At 39.3% G+C, this 17,668-nt stretch overlaps 1 protein-coding gene across 2 annotated transcripts in view; it reads right to left on the bottom strand.

Annotated features, from left to right (window-relative positions):
• The window catches only part of AIG1 (androgen induced 1), a 257,957-nt gene that overhangs the window by 139,156 nt on the left and 101,133 nt on the right, over window positions 1-17,668 (bottom strand). For both annotated transcript variants that reach the window (XM_018053284.1, XM_013966567.2), the window contains exon 3: window positions 7,448-7,549. In XM_018053284.1, the coding sequence (XP_017908773.1) occupies window positions 7,448-7,549 (102 nt within the window). The remainder of the gene's footprint in view (window positions 1-7,447; window positions 7,550-17,668) is intronic.

Below are 17,668 nucleotides of genomic sequence, written 5' to 3'. Positions count from 1 at the left end.
TGACCCCATAGACAGCAGCCCACCAGGCTCCCCCGTCCCTGGGATTCTCCAGGCAGGAACACTGGAGAGGGTTGCCATTTCCTTCTCCAATGCATGAAAGTGAAAAGTGAGAGTGAAGTTGCTCAGTCATGTCCGACTCTTAGTGACCCCATGGACTGCAGCCCACCAGGCTCCTCCGTCCATGGGGTTTCCAGGCAAGAGTACTGGAATGGGGTGCCTTTGCCTTCTCCAACCCCAGCAGGTTAGGCTCTGGCTAACTAGTTTCCCTTGAGGTCAGGCCTTGTCAAGAGCTGAGTGTTCCGGTGTATCTCACAATAGTTCCTTTTCTTTTCCCTCTGCTGGAAGCAGGAAGGAATGTTTCTCTGAAATTTACTGTGGGAATCTGGTTGAGCTCCTGGAGGTAAATCTCAAAATATTGTGCGAACCTCTCTATGCCCAGGCCACCCTGGATCTTTTCACTCTCAGGTTATCCTCTCTGAGCCTCCAGCAATCCACCAACTAGCGTTCAGGTTTCCCTCCCATGGCCCTGGTTCCTACGGTGGTTTCCACTCAGGAGACTCTGCTGCAGTTTGTTTGTTATTCTCTGTATCTGATGGTTGGTCTCACTGACCTTGGGGCAGCAGCATGCTCTATGTTCTCCACTCTCACATGGATCCAAGAGGAGTTGATGATTTCTCAATCTGTTCAGCTTTTTACTTGTTATGATTGAGTTGCAAATCCCAAGTTCCTCATACATGGAACCAGAAAAACCTCTGTCTCTCTACCTCACAAACTTGTTTAAATGTCTCAAATATCATTTAAAAGAATACATTCTTCTCAACTTTCAATATTTCTGATTGAAATGATAAATAATAAAAATAATGATAAAAGCTAAAATTAAATATCTTACATTACTGATTTAAAGAGATGGAATAATCAAGTCTTCAAGCCAAAATTTAGACTGACAACATCTGACACCCCAAGCCCAGTGGCCTGGCAGAACTAATGATCACAAATGAAATTCACAGTGGAAAAAGCTAAAATCAGTAACATTGGTTATGAAAAAAAGCTTGCACACAAAAACAGACTTTAGTAATTTTGTACCTCTCCTCGCTCTTTGGGGTCTTCTTTGTTTTCTTTGGGAGGTCCACTGGGAGCCTTAGAAAGAGGTTCCTAAGAAATTTCTAACCTCTGCTTCAGTCTCACTTTTATTTTTGAAAATTTCCAGATATCTTCTAGTTACTTTAGAATATACTGGGAAAATTGAGAAAGGTCAGTTTTTTTCATATGAAAAAGAAGGTATTCTTTCAATCAATAGCTTATTTTATGAAATATACAATGTCAGCATGGCAGACTCTATGGGCAATGAAATGCATAATCCTTGTATCCCAGACATGGAAAATTTCCATAAGCTTTATTATTTACCAAAAGAAGAACATCAGATCTGAGTTTCTACAAAACCAATGATCATCCAAGCAGTATTTAATGCCTTCTCTTCTGGGAAAGACAGATGTACAAGAACTTTAGTAATTACCAAATGTCAAAATAATATTGAACAGAATAAACATTTGCCTAAATTAAGGTTCTCTTGAGGATCAGTTACATATAACAAGAACGACTGACAAATCAAGCATGAGCAGAGGTGGGACTTATTTTCTGTCTCCTGATAAATTATATAGGGAATGAATAACTCCGCTGTGATGATAAGAGCATCCAGGTCATGTCTGCTTAAAGATCTGTGGGATAAAAATAATATCCCTGACCTGCCTCTTGAGAAACCTGTATGCAGTTCAGGAGGCAACAGTTAGAATGGGACATGGAACAACAGACTGGTTCCAAATAGGAAAAGGAGTACGTCAAGGCTGTATATTGTCACCCTGTTTATTTAACTTATATGCAGAGTACATCATGAGAAACGCTGGGCTGGAAGAAGCACAAGCTGGAATCAAGATTGCCGGGAGAAATATCAATAACCTCAGATATGCAGATGACACCACCCTTATGGCAGAAAGTGAAGAGGAACTAAAAAGCCTCTTGATGACAGTGAAAGTGAAGAGTGAAAAAGTTGGCTTAAAGCTCAACATTCAGAAAAGAAGATCATGGCATCTGGTCCCATCACTTCATGGGAAATAGATGGGGAAACAGTGGAAACAGTGTCAGACTTCATTTTTGAGGGCTCCAAAATCACTGCAGATGGTGACTGCAGCCATGAAATTAAAAGACACTTACTCCTTGGAAGGAAAGTTATGACCAACCTAGATAGTATATTCAAAAGCAGAGACATTACTTTGCCAACAAAGGTCTGTCTAGTCAAGGCTATGGTTTTTCCAGTGGTCACGTATGGATGTGAGAGTTGGACTGTGAAGAAAGCTGAGTGCCGAAGAATTGATGCTTTTGAACTGTGGTGTTGGAGAAGACTCTTGAGAGTCCCTTGGACTGCAAGGAGATCCAACCAGTTCTTTCTGAAGATCAGCCCTGAGTGTTCTTTGGAAGAAATGATGCTCAAGCTGAAACTCCAGTACTTTGGCCACCTCATGCGAAGAGTTGACTCACTGGAAAAGACTCTGATGCTGGGAGGGATTGGGGGCAGGAGGAGAAGGGGACGACAGAGGATGAGATGGCTGGATGGCATCACTGACTCGATGGACGTGAGTCTGAGTGAATTCCAGGAGTTGGTGACGGACAGGGAGGCCTGGCGTGCTGTGATTCATGGGGTCGCTATAGTCGGACACGACTGAGCGACTGAACTGAACTGAAACTTTTGCAGTGCTTGACGTTCTGAAAGCACTTTATAAACATTAATCAGGTCTTCCATAAGCTAGGAGACTGTCTTATTGTTGCTTTTCCTATTATAGCATCACTGAGAGTCTGCAATCTTTCTAGAGTTTAAATATTTATTTATTGCTTTTAATGTATATTTACTCCATTGACAATGCTTTAAAATTGTACTCAGCAAAAGAGAAACGTTCACGGTTCTACTTTTGCATCCAAGAAATAAGCCAGAATAACAACATTGCTTCTCCTAGTGTAAGTGAACACAACCTACTGGGGATGCTCTGTTGGTCTGGGAAATGGTTTTCTTACTTATTAATAAATACCTTCATCCACTTCAAACATGCCTTTCCCATTCTTTAAAATTGCACTTGTTTTTCTCGTCCGGTAACTACACAGTGCCTACCAGGGTGCTTTGCATGTGGAAAGTTTTCAATAAATGCTAGCTGCTGCTGCTGCTGCTGCTGCTGCTAAGTTGCTTCAGTCGTGTCCACCTCTGTGCGACCCCATAGATGGCCTCCCACCAGGCTTCCCCGTCCCTGGGATTCTCCAGGCAGGAACACTGGAGTGGGTTGCCATTTCCTTCTCCAATGCATGAAAGTGAAAAGTGAAAGTGAAGTTGCTCAGTCGTGCCTGACTCTATCGGCCTCCATATGTGGCAGCCATGAAGATCCTACCACAACATTACATTTTGGAAACTCTGATTCATTTGCTGATATCACTTCTGTTTTCTCTTTGTCTGATTATCAGTGGACTGAGAATAAAAGGTGATAGAAAGAAATAATTGTTGACATTCTTCTAAGTTTGAAAAGTAAATACAAAAGCATCTTTTTTATCGCTGACACTAAGTGAAGGTCTAATAGGCATTGTGCGCTGTTTGAATTGCTGGGAATACAAAGGTAAATAGGGTTGCAAGGACAGAAACATTTTTGTTTTGGATATTGAGCTTACTCTAGTTAAAAGTGCCATACTTTACATGCTTGTATTTTTAGTTGTAATAAATTAAAATTCTTCGTGTGGTGTGCATGTGTGTGCGCATATACTACTATTTAAATGGGCCTGGAGATAACCTAGTGTTTGCACAGCAAGGGTATATTACCCTTCCAGTCAGCCATTTCCTCTCCTCTTCTGCAAATAAATTCTAGGATTGCTGACAGCAAACAAAAAGACAATGGAATGAAAGAGAGAGAATATTTTCCTTTAGTTCTAATCATGTCTAACTTCTGGCAACTTCAGTGAAAATCAAAATTGAAACCCCTGTGAATTTCAGACCCTGTAAGTGTTCTCTTATGCCTATTTGGAATGCTGTAAATTCAAGACTGACTTGATTCTCCTGAAATAGTGCCATGATAGACTTATACATTGTATCTCAGTTCTGCGGTACAGCACTCTGGATCCCTAGAAATGATGTTGAGATCCTTCAAACAATGAATGTGATTCTATATGTAAGAACACAGTACATTCTCTCTTGGAATTCTTATATTTATAACAACCTAAGCAGGCAATAATAGCAAACAGGCCTGGAGGGCTGTAAGCCATTTGCAGAAATATGTGAAAGTTACAAATTAAACTTAGAAAGTATTAAACAAAATATATTCTATCCTCCAACGTTATTAGATATATTTTTGTGAAACAAAATTGAAAAATATGGTTGAGTAGTAAAATTTAATAATTACAAATATAAATATTCAGTATAATGCAAATACTCCCAATTTTATTTTCTTGCTTTTATTTCAGCAAATTTGTGCATGTGTCCTAAGTAACTTCAGTCGTGTCCAACTCTCTGTGACCCCATGGACTGTAGCCTGCCATCCTCTGTCCATAGGAGTCTCCAGGCAAGAATACTGGAGTGGGTTGCCATGCCCTTTTTTTTTATAATGGAAATTCTCACAAAAGTTGAGTTCTACTGTATTAACAAAACATCATTAAAACATTAACAAAAACATCAATTAAAAACAGAATATAATTATAACTAAAGTGTATATAATTTGAATGCTTTCATCAAAATACGAGCATCAAATAAATGTAAAAATTGTAATGAATTATTTTCATATTTTTATAATTAGATATTCAAAAGTAGCTATTAAAATTAAATACAATTTAAACAAAGCTGAAAATGCTGACTTAATTTTTTGATGTTTCATAAATTATATTATACATTTTTATAATAATCATGAATTAAATTATTCATGATTGCAGTATTTAATGTTCATATTTTAATTGCCAATCCAAAGAATCAGCATCATGTTTTATGTATGTTGTATTTAAAGTTTCATCTATACATATTTAGAGTAATATAAATTGTTTAATATTACAAAATATTCCTTAGCCACCAGATGTAACTTCTTTGTTAGCAATTCTTGAACCATGAATTGGAACAAGACAAAAGGCCAAGAAATGGTCATGACTTTTCATGAGACAAAATTCATTGAGAAGAAATCTACTGATCTCATGTCAAGAGGACTTGACATGTTCATTAATTTATCTTTTCCCTTTCCTAAATATTTGTGTCACTCAAATCCTCCTTGCATTTCTAAGTAGTGTTTCCTCCAAGAGTCAGAATTTTAACCCATTAAGTTGAGTCAAGGGAAAATTAGAAGCGTCCAGCTGAAGTTCTAACAACTACATACATATTGAACAAACCATTCACTCCAAACATTAAGTAGCCCCAGGATCTGCAAAGATTGTGATTTATTCTCTGGCTAGAATGTAACACCGTATAGTTTAGGGATGTAGACAACAGGCCAAATTGCCCAGGACACTATTATACTTCTAAAGCCCTTCTGGTGTTGGAAACTTTCTAAGCTTCAGTTTCTTCTTCTGTAAAAAGGATAATTTTTTGTTCATAGAACCACTGTGGAGATTAAATTATATAGCCTGGCACACAGTAGGTTCTCAAAAAATAATAGCTATTAGTATTTACTGGCAAAGAATTGTGAGGACTGGCTGTACTGAATTAGTCATCAATCTAATGAATATGTACTGGTCCTCCTATATGCCAGGTGGCTAGGCAAAGACTTAGGATTCAAAGGCTACCATTTTGCACTAACCATGTAACATCTTTGTGGGGGATACAGACATGTGCCATGGAGATATAAAAGTGCCAGGCAAGCACAGCTAATAGCAGAGTGAACTTGGCTTGTGAGAGTGGGGAAAGGCTCCATAAAGAAAACAGTATATACGCTGGCAACATGAGCAGGAGATTCCCAGTGAAGAATGGAAAGGGCATTGTGGGCGGAGGATTGCAAAGACTTGGGAGTTCGGAGCATATTTCCATATTTAAGAAAAGAGACATGCTAGAGAGAGGCAGAGTAACCATGTCAGGCTCTGGACATGTTTACATTCAATTGACAAGAAGCTCAAACTGATTAATCTGTTTTTAACTAGACCTGAGGTGCCATGTTAATCCTTCTACACTGTGGCTCGAATTGGACTCAAGGAAAATTCCAGTTCTCTGAGATGTGCTACTTTTGAGGAGTTGGCTTACAAAAGGTTTGATCAACGCTCACTCCTCAGTACAATAATGTTTGTTTGTTACTACACACCACTTTTCTTAAAATATACCAAACCTGGGGGGAGAAGGGAAACACTTATTTTGAACCTCAGACACGTGATTTCCAGTTCTTCATTTCCCTGTAATTTCTGCCATGGGTTGCCCTTTCACTAGGAGTACTCAGGGACATGTTCTAAAAATTGATGCAACCAAGAAATGTGAGCTTCTTAAGTTAATAAATGAAACAGCACTCAATTCCAGAGATGGATAGGGAAGACAACACAAAATTCCTCTGCAAAAAATATATCCTCAAATTTTGTCAAGTGACGCACAAACTGCATGAAGTATTTTATTTGAAACTTGTGAAGGTACTATCAAGTTTAAAGTGTTCAAAACAATTAGACCGTGAAGAAGGAAAAGACGTCACAGCCATAGGCAAACACCTGGGATGAACGGAACCCGACAAGACACCTCCAATGTCTGCAGCAGCCCTCCCAGGGAAAATAACAGCCTGCCGCTCCTCCAGGGGGAAATTCTCCAAGTACATTAGCTACTTTCAACACAGTCTCACTGATGTGATGTGGAGGAGGCATGGGCTTCCCTGATAGCTCAGTTGCTAAAGAACTGCCTGCAGTGCAGGAGACCCCGGTTCGATTCCCGGGTTGGGAAGATCCGCTGGAGAAGGGATAGGCTACCCACTCCAGTATTCTTGGGCTTCCCTTGTGGCTCAGCTGGTAAAGAATCTACCCGCAATGCAGAGACCTGGGTTTGAGCCCTGGGTTGGGAAGACCCCTGGAGAAGGGAAAGGCTACCCACTCCAGTATTCTGGCCTGGAGAATTCCATGGACTATGGGGTAACCATAGTGGTGCAGGTGGGAATCAATCCTCCATCTCCAATAGAGGACAAGCCTTTGAATGGTACGGAAATTAAATCCATCTTGGAATGAGCCAATTGTATTATAACTAACACAACTGACACCTCTCATAAACCATGGATTCAGTTTCTACAGTTTTAACAGTGACTCAATGTCATGAGAAGACATTTTTTAAATTTACATTCAGTTTTCTTCTCTAACTATAGTCTCATTATAATTTCCATTTCACAGCTACTTCGCTAGATTTTATTGACAGTTTGAATTAGAAAACAGCTCTTTAGTAGATTTTTTTTTAATAAAAAGAAATAATTTGTTTTTGTTCACTTACCATTCCATGATTCAGCCACCCTGGGATAAAATTATCAAGCAATTTCGGGTAAATCATCTCTCTGTCGTAGGCATAAATGATCCAGAACACCGCTACAACGAACTGGAAGGGAAAAGAAATCCTTTTATTTCAAAGGCACCAACTGTGCACAGCATACAATTGGTTGGTTTTCTGTTGTTCAAAGAACCCAACAAAACTTTAATTTACAATGAGAGATAAATCAGTAAGCCAGCTAATAACTGGAAAGATCGTTCTAACTTCATCCCATTAGTGGTAACTGTTGGGGTTCTTCCTCTCTCCTTGATCTCCCAACTGTGTTCTCAGGCACAGGGCTGTTTGTGAGCGAGACAGAGAGATGGTCTGTCTGTCATCTGGAACAGCTCCCTTCCAAGGCTAATTGTGTTGGTTTGATTCCCCTCAAGAGGGTTTAAAAGTTCATTGGTGGTTTTTTGGATCCCATTCCCCACTGTACAGAGTTAGAACACATTTAAGAAGTTGTAGTGTATTTTCCTTGAACCCATCATGTGGTTTAAATTAATCTTCACATTCTCAAGTTTCTATTTCACCACTAACAGCATTGAAATCACTGCTATAAAATGTCCTAAAGTCACATTTCCAGCAAATGTATTAATTTATATAGCTTAAAGCAAGGGCTTTAGTGGCACTGAGAAGCAGAGTATACAGAGAGGAAAGGAAGATTCCTAATTCTCTTGGAATAGCTCATAAATTCATCTTGATGCCAGGGGTTTACTTTGACCCATCAGCAACCTCATCGTCAAAAGTGTACTCAATTGATTATTTTACCTTTCTCAAACTAATGGTGAGAAAAGAAGCTCAGATAAAGAAACAAACGGCCCAAGGTCTTAACTTTCACCATAGAATTTTTTTTTAAGTGAATGTTTTTGTAAATAGTCTATAAATGTAGCATGAAAAGAGAATGAACCATCTCAGAGGGAGGTCTCAAAGTCTCTTCAGAGTTATGTCTCAAAATAATAAATACTACAGAATGATAAAATGCAGCAAGAATATTAAGTAGGAACAATTTTATCTCATTTCTCATAAGGCATCCATGCCCTGACATTTTATTAATAATATCTATTTTATTGCCAGTTTTTATAAAACTCCTGGTGTTTATAGCTCCATGTTATAAACCAGAAGGGTACCAAAGTTTATTTCCAAGTGTGTAAGTTATCACATGGAAAATCTTAGCTTGAAAAAGTTCACCCTTAAAATCTAGGGAGGGAGGTAGGAGGGGGGTTCATGTTTGGGAACACATGTAAGAATTAAAGATTTTAAAATTAAAAAAAAAAAAAACATTTTAAATCTTAAAAAATAAAAATAAAAAAAAATAAAATCTAGGATGTTATGAACATTTACTGTTTCATAAAACACACTGAATGATAATTACAATAGTAATTGTAGATAACAAATGTAGTTTAATACCAGAGTATGGTCCCTAGTTATTTATCTTGCTTTTGGGGTAACTGTGTTTATTCAGTGGATAAATGCACAAAAAGAAAAAAGAAAAAAAAAACATGTATTATTAGCTTAATGTTAATTATCATCAGGATCTTTCCAAGTACAACAAACAATTTTTGAATTATCCACAATTTGGGTTTGTTCACTCCACCACTAACTTCATGTGCACTGAATATCAGGGTTCCCTGTCCTCAGATCTGGGTGGGAGCCATGCTTTATAGCTTTGTTACTCAAAGCGTGGTCCCTGGATCAGCAGCACCCATGCCACCTGAGAGCTTTTTAGCAGAATGCCAGGTCCCAGCCTGATAGGTTTTGACCCTGGATTTTGATAAGATCCTGAGGTCATTCCTGTGCACAACAAAGTTTGAGATGTTCTGTTTCGCAAGGGTCTGCTCCAGCCACCTGGAACCTTCCTCTCTCCCCATGGAGTAAAGCAATCCCAGGTCCACATGGCTGGTCTACCCAGAGCCTGCATGCCCCTCCTTTGCTAAACCACATCCTGGGAAGCCATGACCCTGGAATTTCCTGCCTGAATAGGCACGAGTATGCCTCAGGGCCTGTGTGGGTCTCTTTCTTGAGTCTGACCCTGGAGGAAAGACTGTGCAATAAATGTGTGTACTCTTGACCAGAGAGATGGTTAAGAGGTATTTGTTTCTGTAGGGTGAGAACCAGTTTGACAACTGGCCTGGCGATCCATACACAGGCACAAAACCATTTCAATCCTGGATGGAGTCATAGGTGGAAACCTCTTTACTTTTGCCACATAAGGTACTTTAATCAAGACAGTGACATCCCATCACAGTCACAAGGCCCCTTCCACAAGCAAGGGGAGGGGACCGTACAGGCCTGTGTAGAAGGGAGCAGAATTTTGGGGCCATCTTAGATTCCTTAGATTTCCATTTGCTTTCTAGTCTTCTTTTCCAAAATTGTTTTGGCTATTTTAAGTCCTTTGCTTTTTCACTTAATCTTTCAGAATCTCAGCTTGTGAATTCATACAAAAACACTGTCCTCAAATTCTGACTAGAACTGTACTGAATCAATATATTCAATATGAAGAGAAATGATGACATCTTAACCGTAATGAGTCTTCTAACCTATGAGCACAATTATGTCTCCATTTATTAAGATTTTTAATTCCTCACTGCTTATAGTTCTGGGTGTACAGCTCTTGCACATACTTTGTTAACTCTATCACTAAGCATTTCATGTTTTTTTCTGCTATTGCAGATAGCTTTAAATTTCTTTTTTACACTGTTTGTTGGTGGCATATTAAGAATCCTCTATTCAAATTTCTCTATTCTGTACAAATGCTTTTTGTATATTGACATGGTATCCTGTGTCTGTTCAAAATTCACTTAGTAATTTGAGTAATTATGTCATAAATTAGTTTCTGTTTTATATGAACATGATCTGCAAATGACAGATTTTTCCTCTTTCTTTACAATTTGTATGCTGTTTTACTTGTTTTTCTCTTCTTATCAAACAATGTTGACTAGAAGTGATGAAGACTGAGCATCCTTGCCTTCTTCTCTACTTAGGGAAAGTATTCAGATTTTCAGCATTTCAGTTTGATATTAACTGCAAGTATTGCTTAGGTATCTTTTATCAAGTTGAGGAAAATCTCTTCTATTCCTAATTTATGCATGTAATGAATGAGTGATGAATTCTTTCAGATAACTTTGCTGCATATTTTCAGGTGGCCATACGTTTTTTTCTCTTTTATTCTGTTAATATGATGGATGATAGCAATTGATTCTTAATGTTAAATCAATCTTTAATTCCTGGTCACCAGGTATGATCATTTTTTTACATTACTGGATTTGACTTGCTGTTTTTCATCCATCCTTATTTTTTCCATCTTTATTCATAAAATATATTGATCTCTAGTTTTTTAAAAATTTCTCATAATGTCATTTTTAAAATTCTGGTTACAGGATAATCCTGGCCTCAAAAAATAAAGTGGAAAAAAAAAAGTGGAAAGGTGTTCCCTCCTTTATTTTGCGAAGGACTTTGTGCGAGATTGGTATTATTTCCTTCATACCTATTTGATATACTTTTCCAGTGGCATCATCTGGGCTTGTAAGTTTTCTTGTGAGAAGATTTAATTGTGAATTAAATTTCTTTAACAGATACAGATTTTTCTGGTTTTCTAATTTTTTCTTTAGTCATTGGTGCCTTTGGTAGAATTTCTCTATTTCATCTAAAATCTGAATTTGAAAAGTTGTTCTTAATAGTCTATTATGGAAATTAGCAAATGCTACATATCAGACAGTTTATCTTTAGAGAGCCAGTTGTTAATGTTGGCCACCACACCACTGTGGAGATCTACTTTCCATCACCAGGAACGATCATTTGTGGTGTCCCTATCACATATAAATCACCGTGGGGTCAATATTTAATCGTTCAATTTGGCCAATCCTTTGACCCCCACCATACATTGAGGAAATTATATGGGTTATTAAAAAAAAAGTGACTTTTAAGAAAGGGTTAGTCCCCTTCCTTAATGTAACACTAGAAGGTCAAGAGGCACAGCTAACTGAGCAATCAGCCTTCTAAATAATTCTTGAGATTAAAAACACAGCACAGATGGTAGCTTCTTGGCTTCTTGCACTGATATCCTCTTGATGGTATGGTCATCAGCAAACCCAAAATAAGTTTGAACTCTACTAGCAGGGCATGGGTATGAACAAAAATAGGTTCTCTTGGACAGGCTAAGTGATTCTGAAATGTCCTATGGCTATGAAGCTTCTTCTCCAGCCAGGACCAGTGGCCAGCTCCTCCTCAGCACACACCTGCTGGTGCTGTGCTGCCAGGACCAGAATACTGTACTTGAACTGACAGTGGGAGAAGCACGGTCACTCTCCAGTCCTCCAAGCTTCCCAGACAGAATACTTGTGTTACAGTGCTTACTGAGACCTCATCTGAACCCCGTAAAAGAGTTAGAAACCAACACAAAAGAAAACTGAAAAATAAAAGCCATATGATTATCTCAATAGATGCAGAGAAAGCCTTTGACAGAATTCAACATCTGTTTATGATAAAAACTCTCCAGAAAGCAGGAATAGAAGGAACATACCTCAACATAATAAAAGCTATATATGACAAACCCACAGCAAACATTATCCTCAATGGTGAAAAATTGAAAGCATTTCCCCTAAAGTCAGGAAGAAGACAAGGGTGCCCACTTTCACCACTACTATTCAACATAGTTCTGGAAGTTTTGGCCACAGCAATCAGAGCAGAAAAAGAAATAAAAGGAATCCAAATTGGAAAAGAAGTAAAACTCTCACTGTTTGCAGATGACATGATCCTCTACATAGAAAACCCTAAAGACTCCACCAGAAAATTACTAGAGCTAATCAATGAATACCATAAAGTTGCGGGATATAAAATCAACACCAGGAATTCCTTGCATTCCTATACACGAATAATGAGAAAGTAGAAAAAGAAATTAAGGAAACAATTCCATTCAACATTGCAACGAAAAGAATAAAATACTTAGGAATATATCTACCTAAAGAAACTAAAGACCTATATATAGAAAACTATAAAACACTGATGAAAGAAATCAAAGAGGACACTAACAGACGGAGAAATATACCATGTTCATGGATCGGAAGAATCAATATAGTGAAAATGAGTATACTACCCAAAGCAATCTACAGATTCAATGCAATCCCTATCAAGCTACCAGAGGTATTTTTCACAGACCTAGAACAAATAATTTCACAATTTGTATGGAAATACAAAAAAACCTCGAATAGCCAAAGAAATCTTGAGAAAGAAGAATGGAACTGGAGGAATCAACTTGCCTGACTTCAGGCTCTACTACAAAGCCACAGTCATCAAGACAGTATGGTACTGGCACAAAGACAGAAATATAGATCAGTGGAACAAAATAGAAAGCCCAGAGATAAATCCACACACATATGGACATCTTATCTTTGCCAAAGGAGGCAAGAATATACAATGGAGTAAAGACAATCACTTTAACAAGTGGTGCTGGGAAAACTGGTCAACCACTTGTAAAAGAATGAAACTAGATCACTTTCTAACACTGCACACAAAAATAAACTCAAAATGGATTAAAGTTCTAAATGTAAGACCAGAAACTATAAAACTCCTAGAGGAGAACATAGGCAAAACACTCTCAGACATAAATCACAGCAGGATCCTCTATGACCCACCTCCCAGAATATTGGAAATAAAAGCAAAAATAAATAAATGGGATCTAATTAAAATTAAAAGCTTCTGCACAACAAAGGAAACTATAAGCAAGGTGAAAAGACAGCCTTCGGAATGGGAGAAAATAATAGCAAATGAAGCAACTGACAAACAACTAATCTCAAAAATATACAAGCAACTTATGCAGCTCAAGTCCAGAAAAATAAATGACCCAATCAAAAAATGGGCCAAAGAACTAAACAGACATTTCTCCAAAGAAGACATCCAGATGGCTAACAAACACATGAAAAGATGCTCAACATCACTCATTATCAGAGAAATGCAAATCAAAACCACAATGAGGTACCATTTCACACCAGTCAGAATGGCAGTGATCCAAAAGTCTACAAGCAATAAATGCTAGAGGGGGTGTGGAGAAAAGGGAACTCTCTTACACTGTTGGTGGGAATGCAAACTAGTACAGCCACTATGGAGAACAGTGTGGAGATTCCTTAAAAAATTGCAAATAGAACTGCCTTATGACCCAGCAATCCAACTGCTGGGCATACACACCAAGGAAACCAGAATTGAAAGAGACACAGGTACCCCAATATTCATCACAGCACTGTTTATAATAGCCAGGATATGTACACCTGTGGTGGATTCATGACAATGTATGGCAAAACCAATACAGTATTGTAAAGTAAAATAAAGTAAAACAATAAGAAAAATTTAAAAAAAATAAAATAAAAAAAAAGAAAGAAAGAAAGAAAGAAAAAATAATAGCCAGGATATGGAAGCAACCTAGATGTCCATCAGCAGATGAATGGATAAGAAAGCTGTGGTACATATACACAATGGAGTATTACTCAGCCATTAAAAAGAAAACATTTGAATCAGTTCTAATGAGGTGGATGAAACTGGAGCCTATTATACAGAGTGAAGTAAGCCAGAAAGAAAAACACCAATACAGTATACTAACACATATATATGGAATTTAGAAAGATGGTAATGATGACCCTGTATGCGAGACAGCAAAAGAGACACAGATGTATAGAACGGACTTTTGGACTCTGTGGGAGAGGGAGAGGGTGGGATGATTTGGGAGAATGGCATTGAAACATGTATACTATCATGTAAGAAATGAATCGCCAGTCCAGGTTCGATACAGGATACACGATACTTGGGGCTGGTGCACTGGGATGACCCAGGGAGATGATATGGGGTGGGAGGTGGAGGGGGGTTCAGGATTGGGAACTCATGTACACCCGTGGCGGATTCATGTCAATGTGTGGCAAAACCAATACAGTATTGTAAAGTAAAAAAATAATAATAATAAATAATAATAATAAAAAAGAAAACTGGATTCACACTGTCTCTTTTTAGAAGGAATCTCTCATATGGAGTTCAACAGAAGCTGAAGCAAATCAGTTTTAGTTCACTTCTATGAAGAAGTTTTACTGATCAGTGATCAACTGAAGCTGATTCGAGTTTAGTAACAGCAATTAGAATGCAAAGGAAGTTGCCAAGACATCTGCCCTGAAGCCACTGATCTGTTCAACTCAGTCCAGTCGCTCAGTCGTGTCCGACTCTGAACCGCAGCATGCCAGGCCTGCCTGTCCATCACCAACTCCCGGAGTCCACCCAAACCCATGTCCATCGAGTTGGTGATGCCATCCAGCCATCTCATCCTCTGTCGTTCCCTTCTCCTCCCACCCTCAATCTTTCCCAGCATCAGAGTCTTTTCAAATGAGTCAGCTCTTCACATCAGGTGGCCAAAGTATTGGAGTTTCAGCTTCAACATCAGTCCTTCCAATGGACACCCAGGACTGATCTCCTTTAGGATGGACTGGTTGGATCTCCTTGCCGTCCAAGGGACTCTCAAGAGTCTTCTCCAACATCACAGTTCAAAAGGATCAATTTTTCAGCGCTCAGATTCTGTATAGTCCAACTCTCACATCCATTCACGACCACTGATCTGTAGATTGGTTCAAAAAGGCCTTTTAGCATGATCTCAATTATCCACCATTAAAGAAGGGAAGAAGGTACTAAACGAATGCATCTTTAAGTCTTCAGCTTCAACATGACATGAGCCTATGGAATCGCTTTCCCCCTTAAAGCTAATCTATCAGTACTAAGACTTGCATATTACCAATTGGAAATCATTTAGATTCTCTTTTGGGCTCAACTGCTCTGCTTCTGGAACTTCCCAGGTGGTAAAGAATCTGCCTGCCAAGCAGGAGATGAGGATTTGATCTCTGGGCCAGGAAGATCCCCTGGAGAAGGAAATGGCAACCCACTCCAGTCTTCTTGCCTGGGAAATCCCATGGAGAGAGGAGCCTGCCCAGTTACAGTCCATGGGGCCACAAGAATTGGACACGACTGAGCGACTGAGCAGCAGCAGCAGCTCTGCTTCTAGATTTCCTTTTCACGATTTTCTTCCCCATCGATTCTTTCCAAGGTCATACTCTTGCTGAGCGGTAATATCTAGACATGTTTTCAGTTGTGATTTCTCTTTGCAAACACACATAGCCTGGGAGTAAACTGTGTGTTCCGGATGATAGCTGGCTTTATCCCTGATGGCCTCCAAGCAGAGAGTGAATGCCTCATTTCAACATGGCTCTTGTCTTCCTATTTCACACATTTAGGAGATCCTAGGTGCTCTCTTTCTGCCGGACTTCCCTCAGCCATACCTTTAACTTCAGCAATGCAAGTGAAGCATAAGCACTCTGAAATGTTGTAGCATCTTTTGTTTCAGTGTACAGTGTTACTAATACTCATTCCAAGAAGTGTGATGAATTTCTCTACTGTAATGGTATATATTTATGCTATATATTCTGCTCAAATTATTTTAAAACCAGAATCTCCGTTTAGAGTTTGTAAAGCACATGGTGATGTTATACCTTTTTCATGGCTTCCATCTTTTTGATAGAATTTATCATTTCTCCATATTTATCCATACTTAGGCCTTAACTGAAGAAGGCAATGGCACCCCACTCCAGTACTCTTGCCTGGAAAATCCCATGGATGGAGGAGCCTGGTAGGCTGCAGTCCGTGGGGTTGCTAAGAGTCAGACACGACTGAGTGACTTCACTTTCACTTTTCACTTTCATGCATTGGAGAAGGAAATGGCAACCCACTCCAGTGGTCTTGCCTGGAGAGTCCCAGGGATGGGGGAACCCGGTGGGCTGCCGTCTATGGGGTCACACAGGGTCAGACACGACTGAAGTGACTTAGCAGTAGCAGCAGCAGGCCTTAAATAATGGGCTTCCCAGGTGGTGCTAGTGGTAAAGAACCCACCTGCCAAGGCAGGAGATACAAGCGATGTGGTTGGATCCCTGGGCTGGGAAGATCCCCTGGAGGAGGACATGGCAACCCACTCCAGTATTCTTTCTAGAGAATCCCATGGACAGAGGAGGCCAGCAGGCTGCAGTCTATGGGGTCACAAAGAGTCGGACACAACTGAAGCAACTTAGCACAACACAGCACACAGGCCTTAACTATCTTTTCTGACTAATTAATGTAAGAATAAAAAAATCCAACTTCTACAAAACCTATGAGTTGATGCCTGCCTTGATCTCCAACCTTCATTTATACCATATTCTTTCTTGCTCCCTAAGCCAATTGGCTATTTGATTGTTCCTAAAATTCATTATGGGTTTTCCTGCCTCAGAGCTGTAGCATTTTCCACTCTACACCAGGAACGTTCTTTCTGTGTTTTCATGTGGCTGGATTCTCTGTTCCATCAGCTTGAGGTAAGCCAGCACCTCTGCATGGAAGCCTCACCACTGTTGCATTGTATTCTGTCAGAGACCCTGATAGAAAATAAGCTCCTTTTGCTGTGGTTCAGTTGTTCATTATCTGGATCTTTTATGAAAAAGTGAAGAGTTAGGAATCAGGAACTTCTTTGTCATGCTCACTGCTGTTTCCCCCTGCCTGGTACCTAACACGTTAGTGGTTAAAAAAAAAAAAAATTGTTGAATAAATGAATAAAAGTGGGTTGCTGCTTGTATGTATCAGACCACATCTTCCAGAGAAGCAAATACCCTTTTACTCCTTCAATATTTTTACTGACCTAAAATTTCTCTGTTATCCACGATTTTTGCCCTCCTGTCTGTAAGGAGATATGCCTTTCTTTCCAAGGTTTTTCTTCTAGCCCATCTCTTCTCAGATCTTCTATCCATTAGCTCCTCTTTACCTGTTTAAGTCTTCTATTATCTTGAAATTATCTTTCCCTGAACTTCAAGATCAAGATGGAAGACTAAAGACTCTCTTCCCAAGAAGAGAAATCAACCAAGAATAAGAGGAATGAGAAACAAAGAGACCAACTGGAGAAGGAAACATCCCTAATCCAAACATCACTCTACTCAACAGGCTGCTAAGTGTTAGGGAACTTGAACTGGGCCAGGAAGAGACTCTGATGTAAGAAACAAGATCAGAGGGCTCTGTGGTCCAGTGAGCAGAACAGAGAGATCCTACAGGTGGCCCACTGTAAGAGACACGCAGTGACCTTTGCTGGGAACCGGAGGTCTGAGGTGCATGGGAGCCTTGGGGAAATGTTCAGGGGTCAGAGGTGAT

The sequence above is a fragment of the Capra hircus genome, chromosome 9 (genome assembly GCF_001704415.2).
Source record: "Capra hircus breed San Clemente chromosome 9, ASM170441v1, whole genome shotgun sequence".
Taxonomy (NCBI): domain Eukaryota; kingdom Metazoa; phylum Chordata; class Mammalia; order Artiodactyla; family Bovidae; genus Capra; species Capra hircus.
Note: the sequence above shows the minus strand (reverse complement) of the source record. Positions and strands in the feature narration are given on the sequence as shown.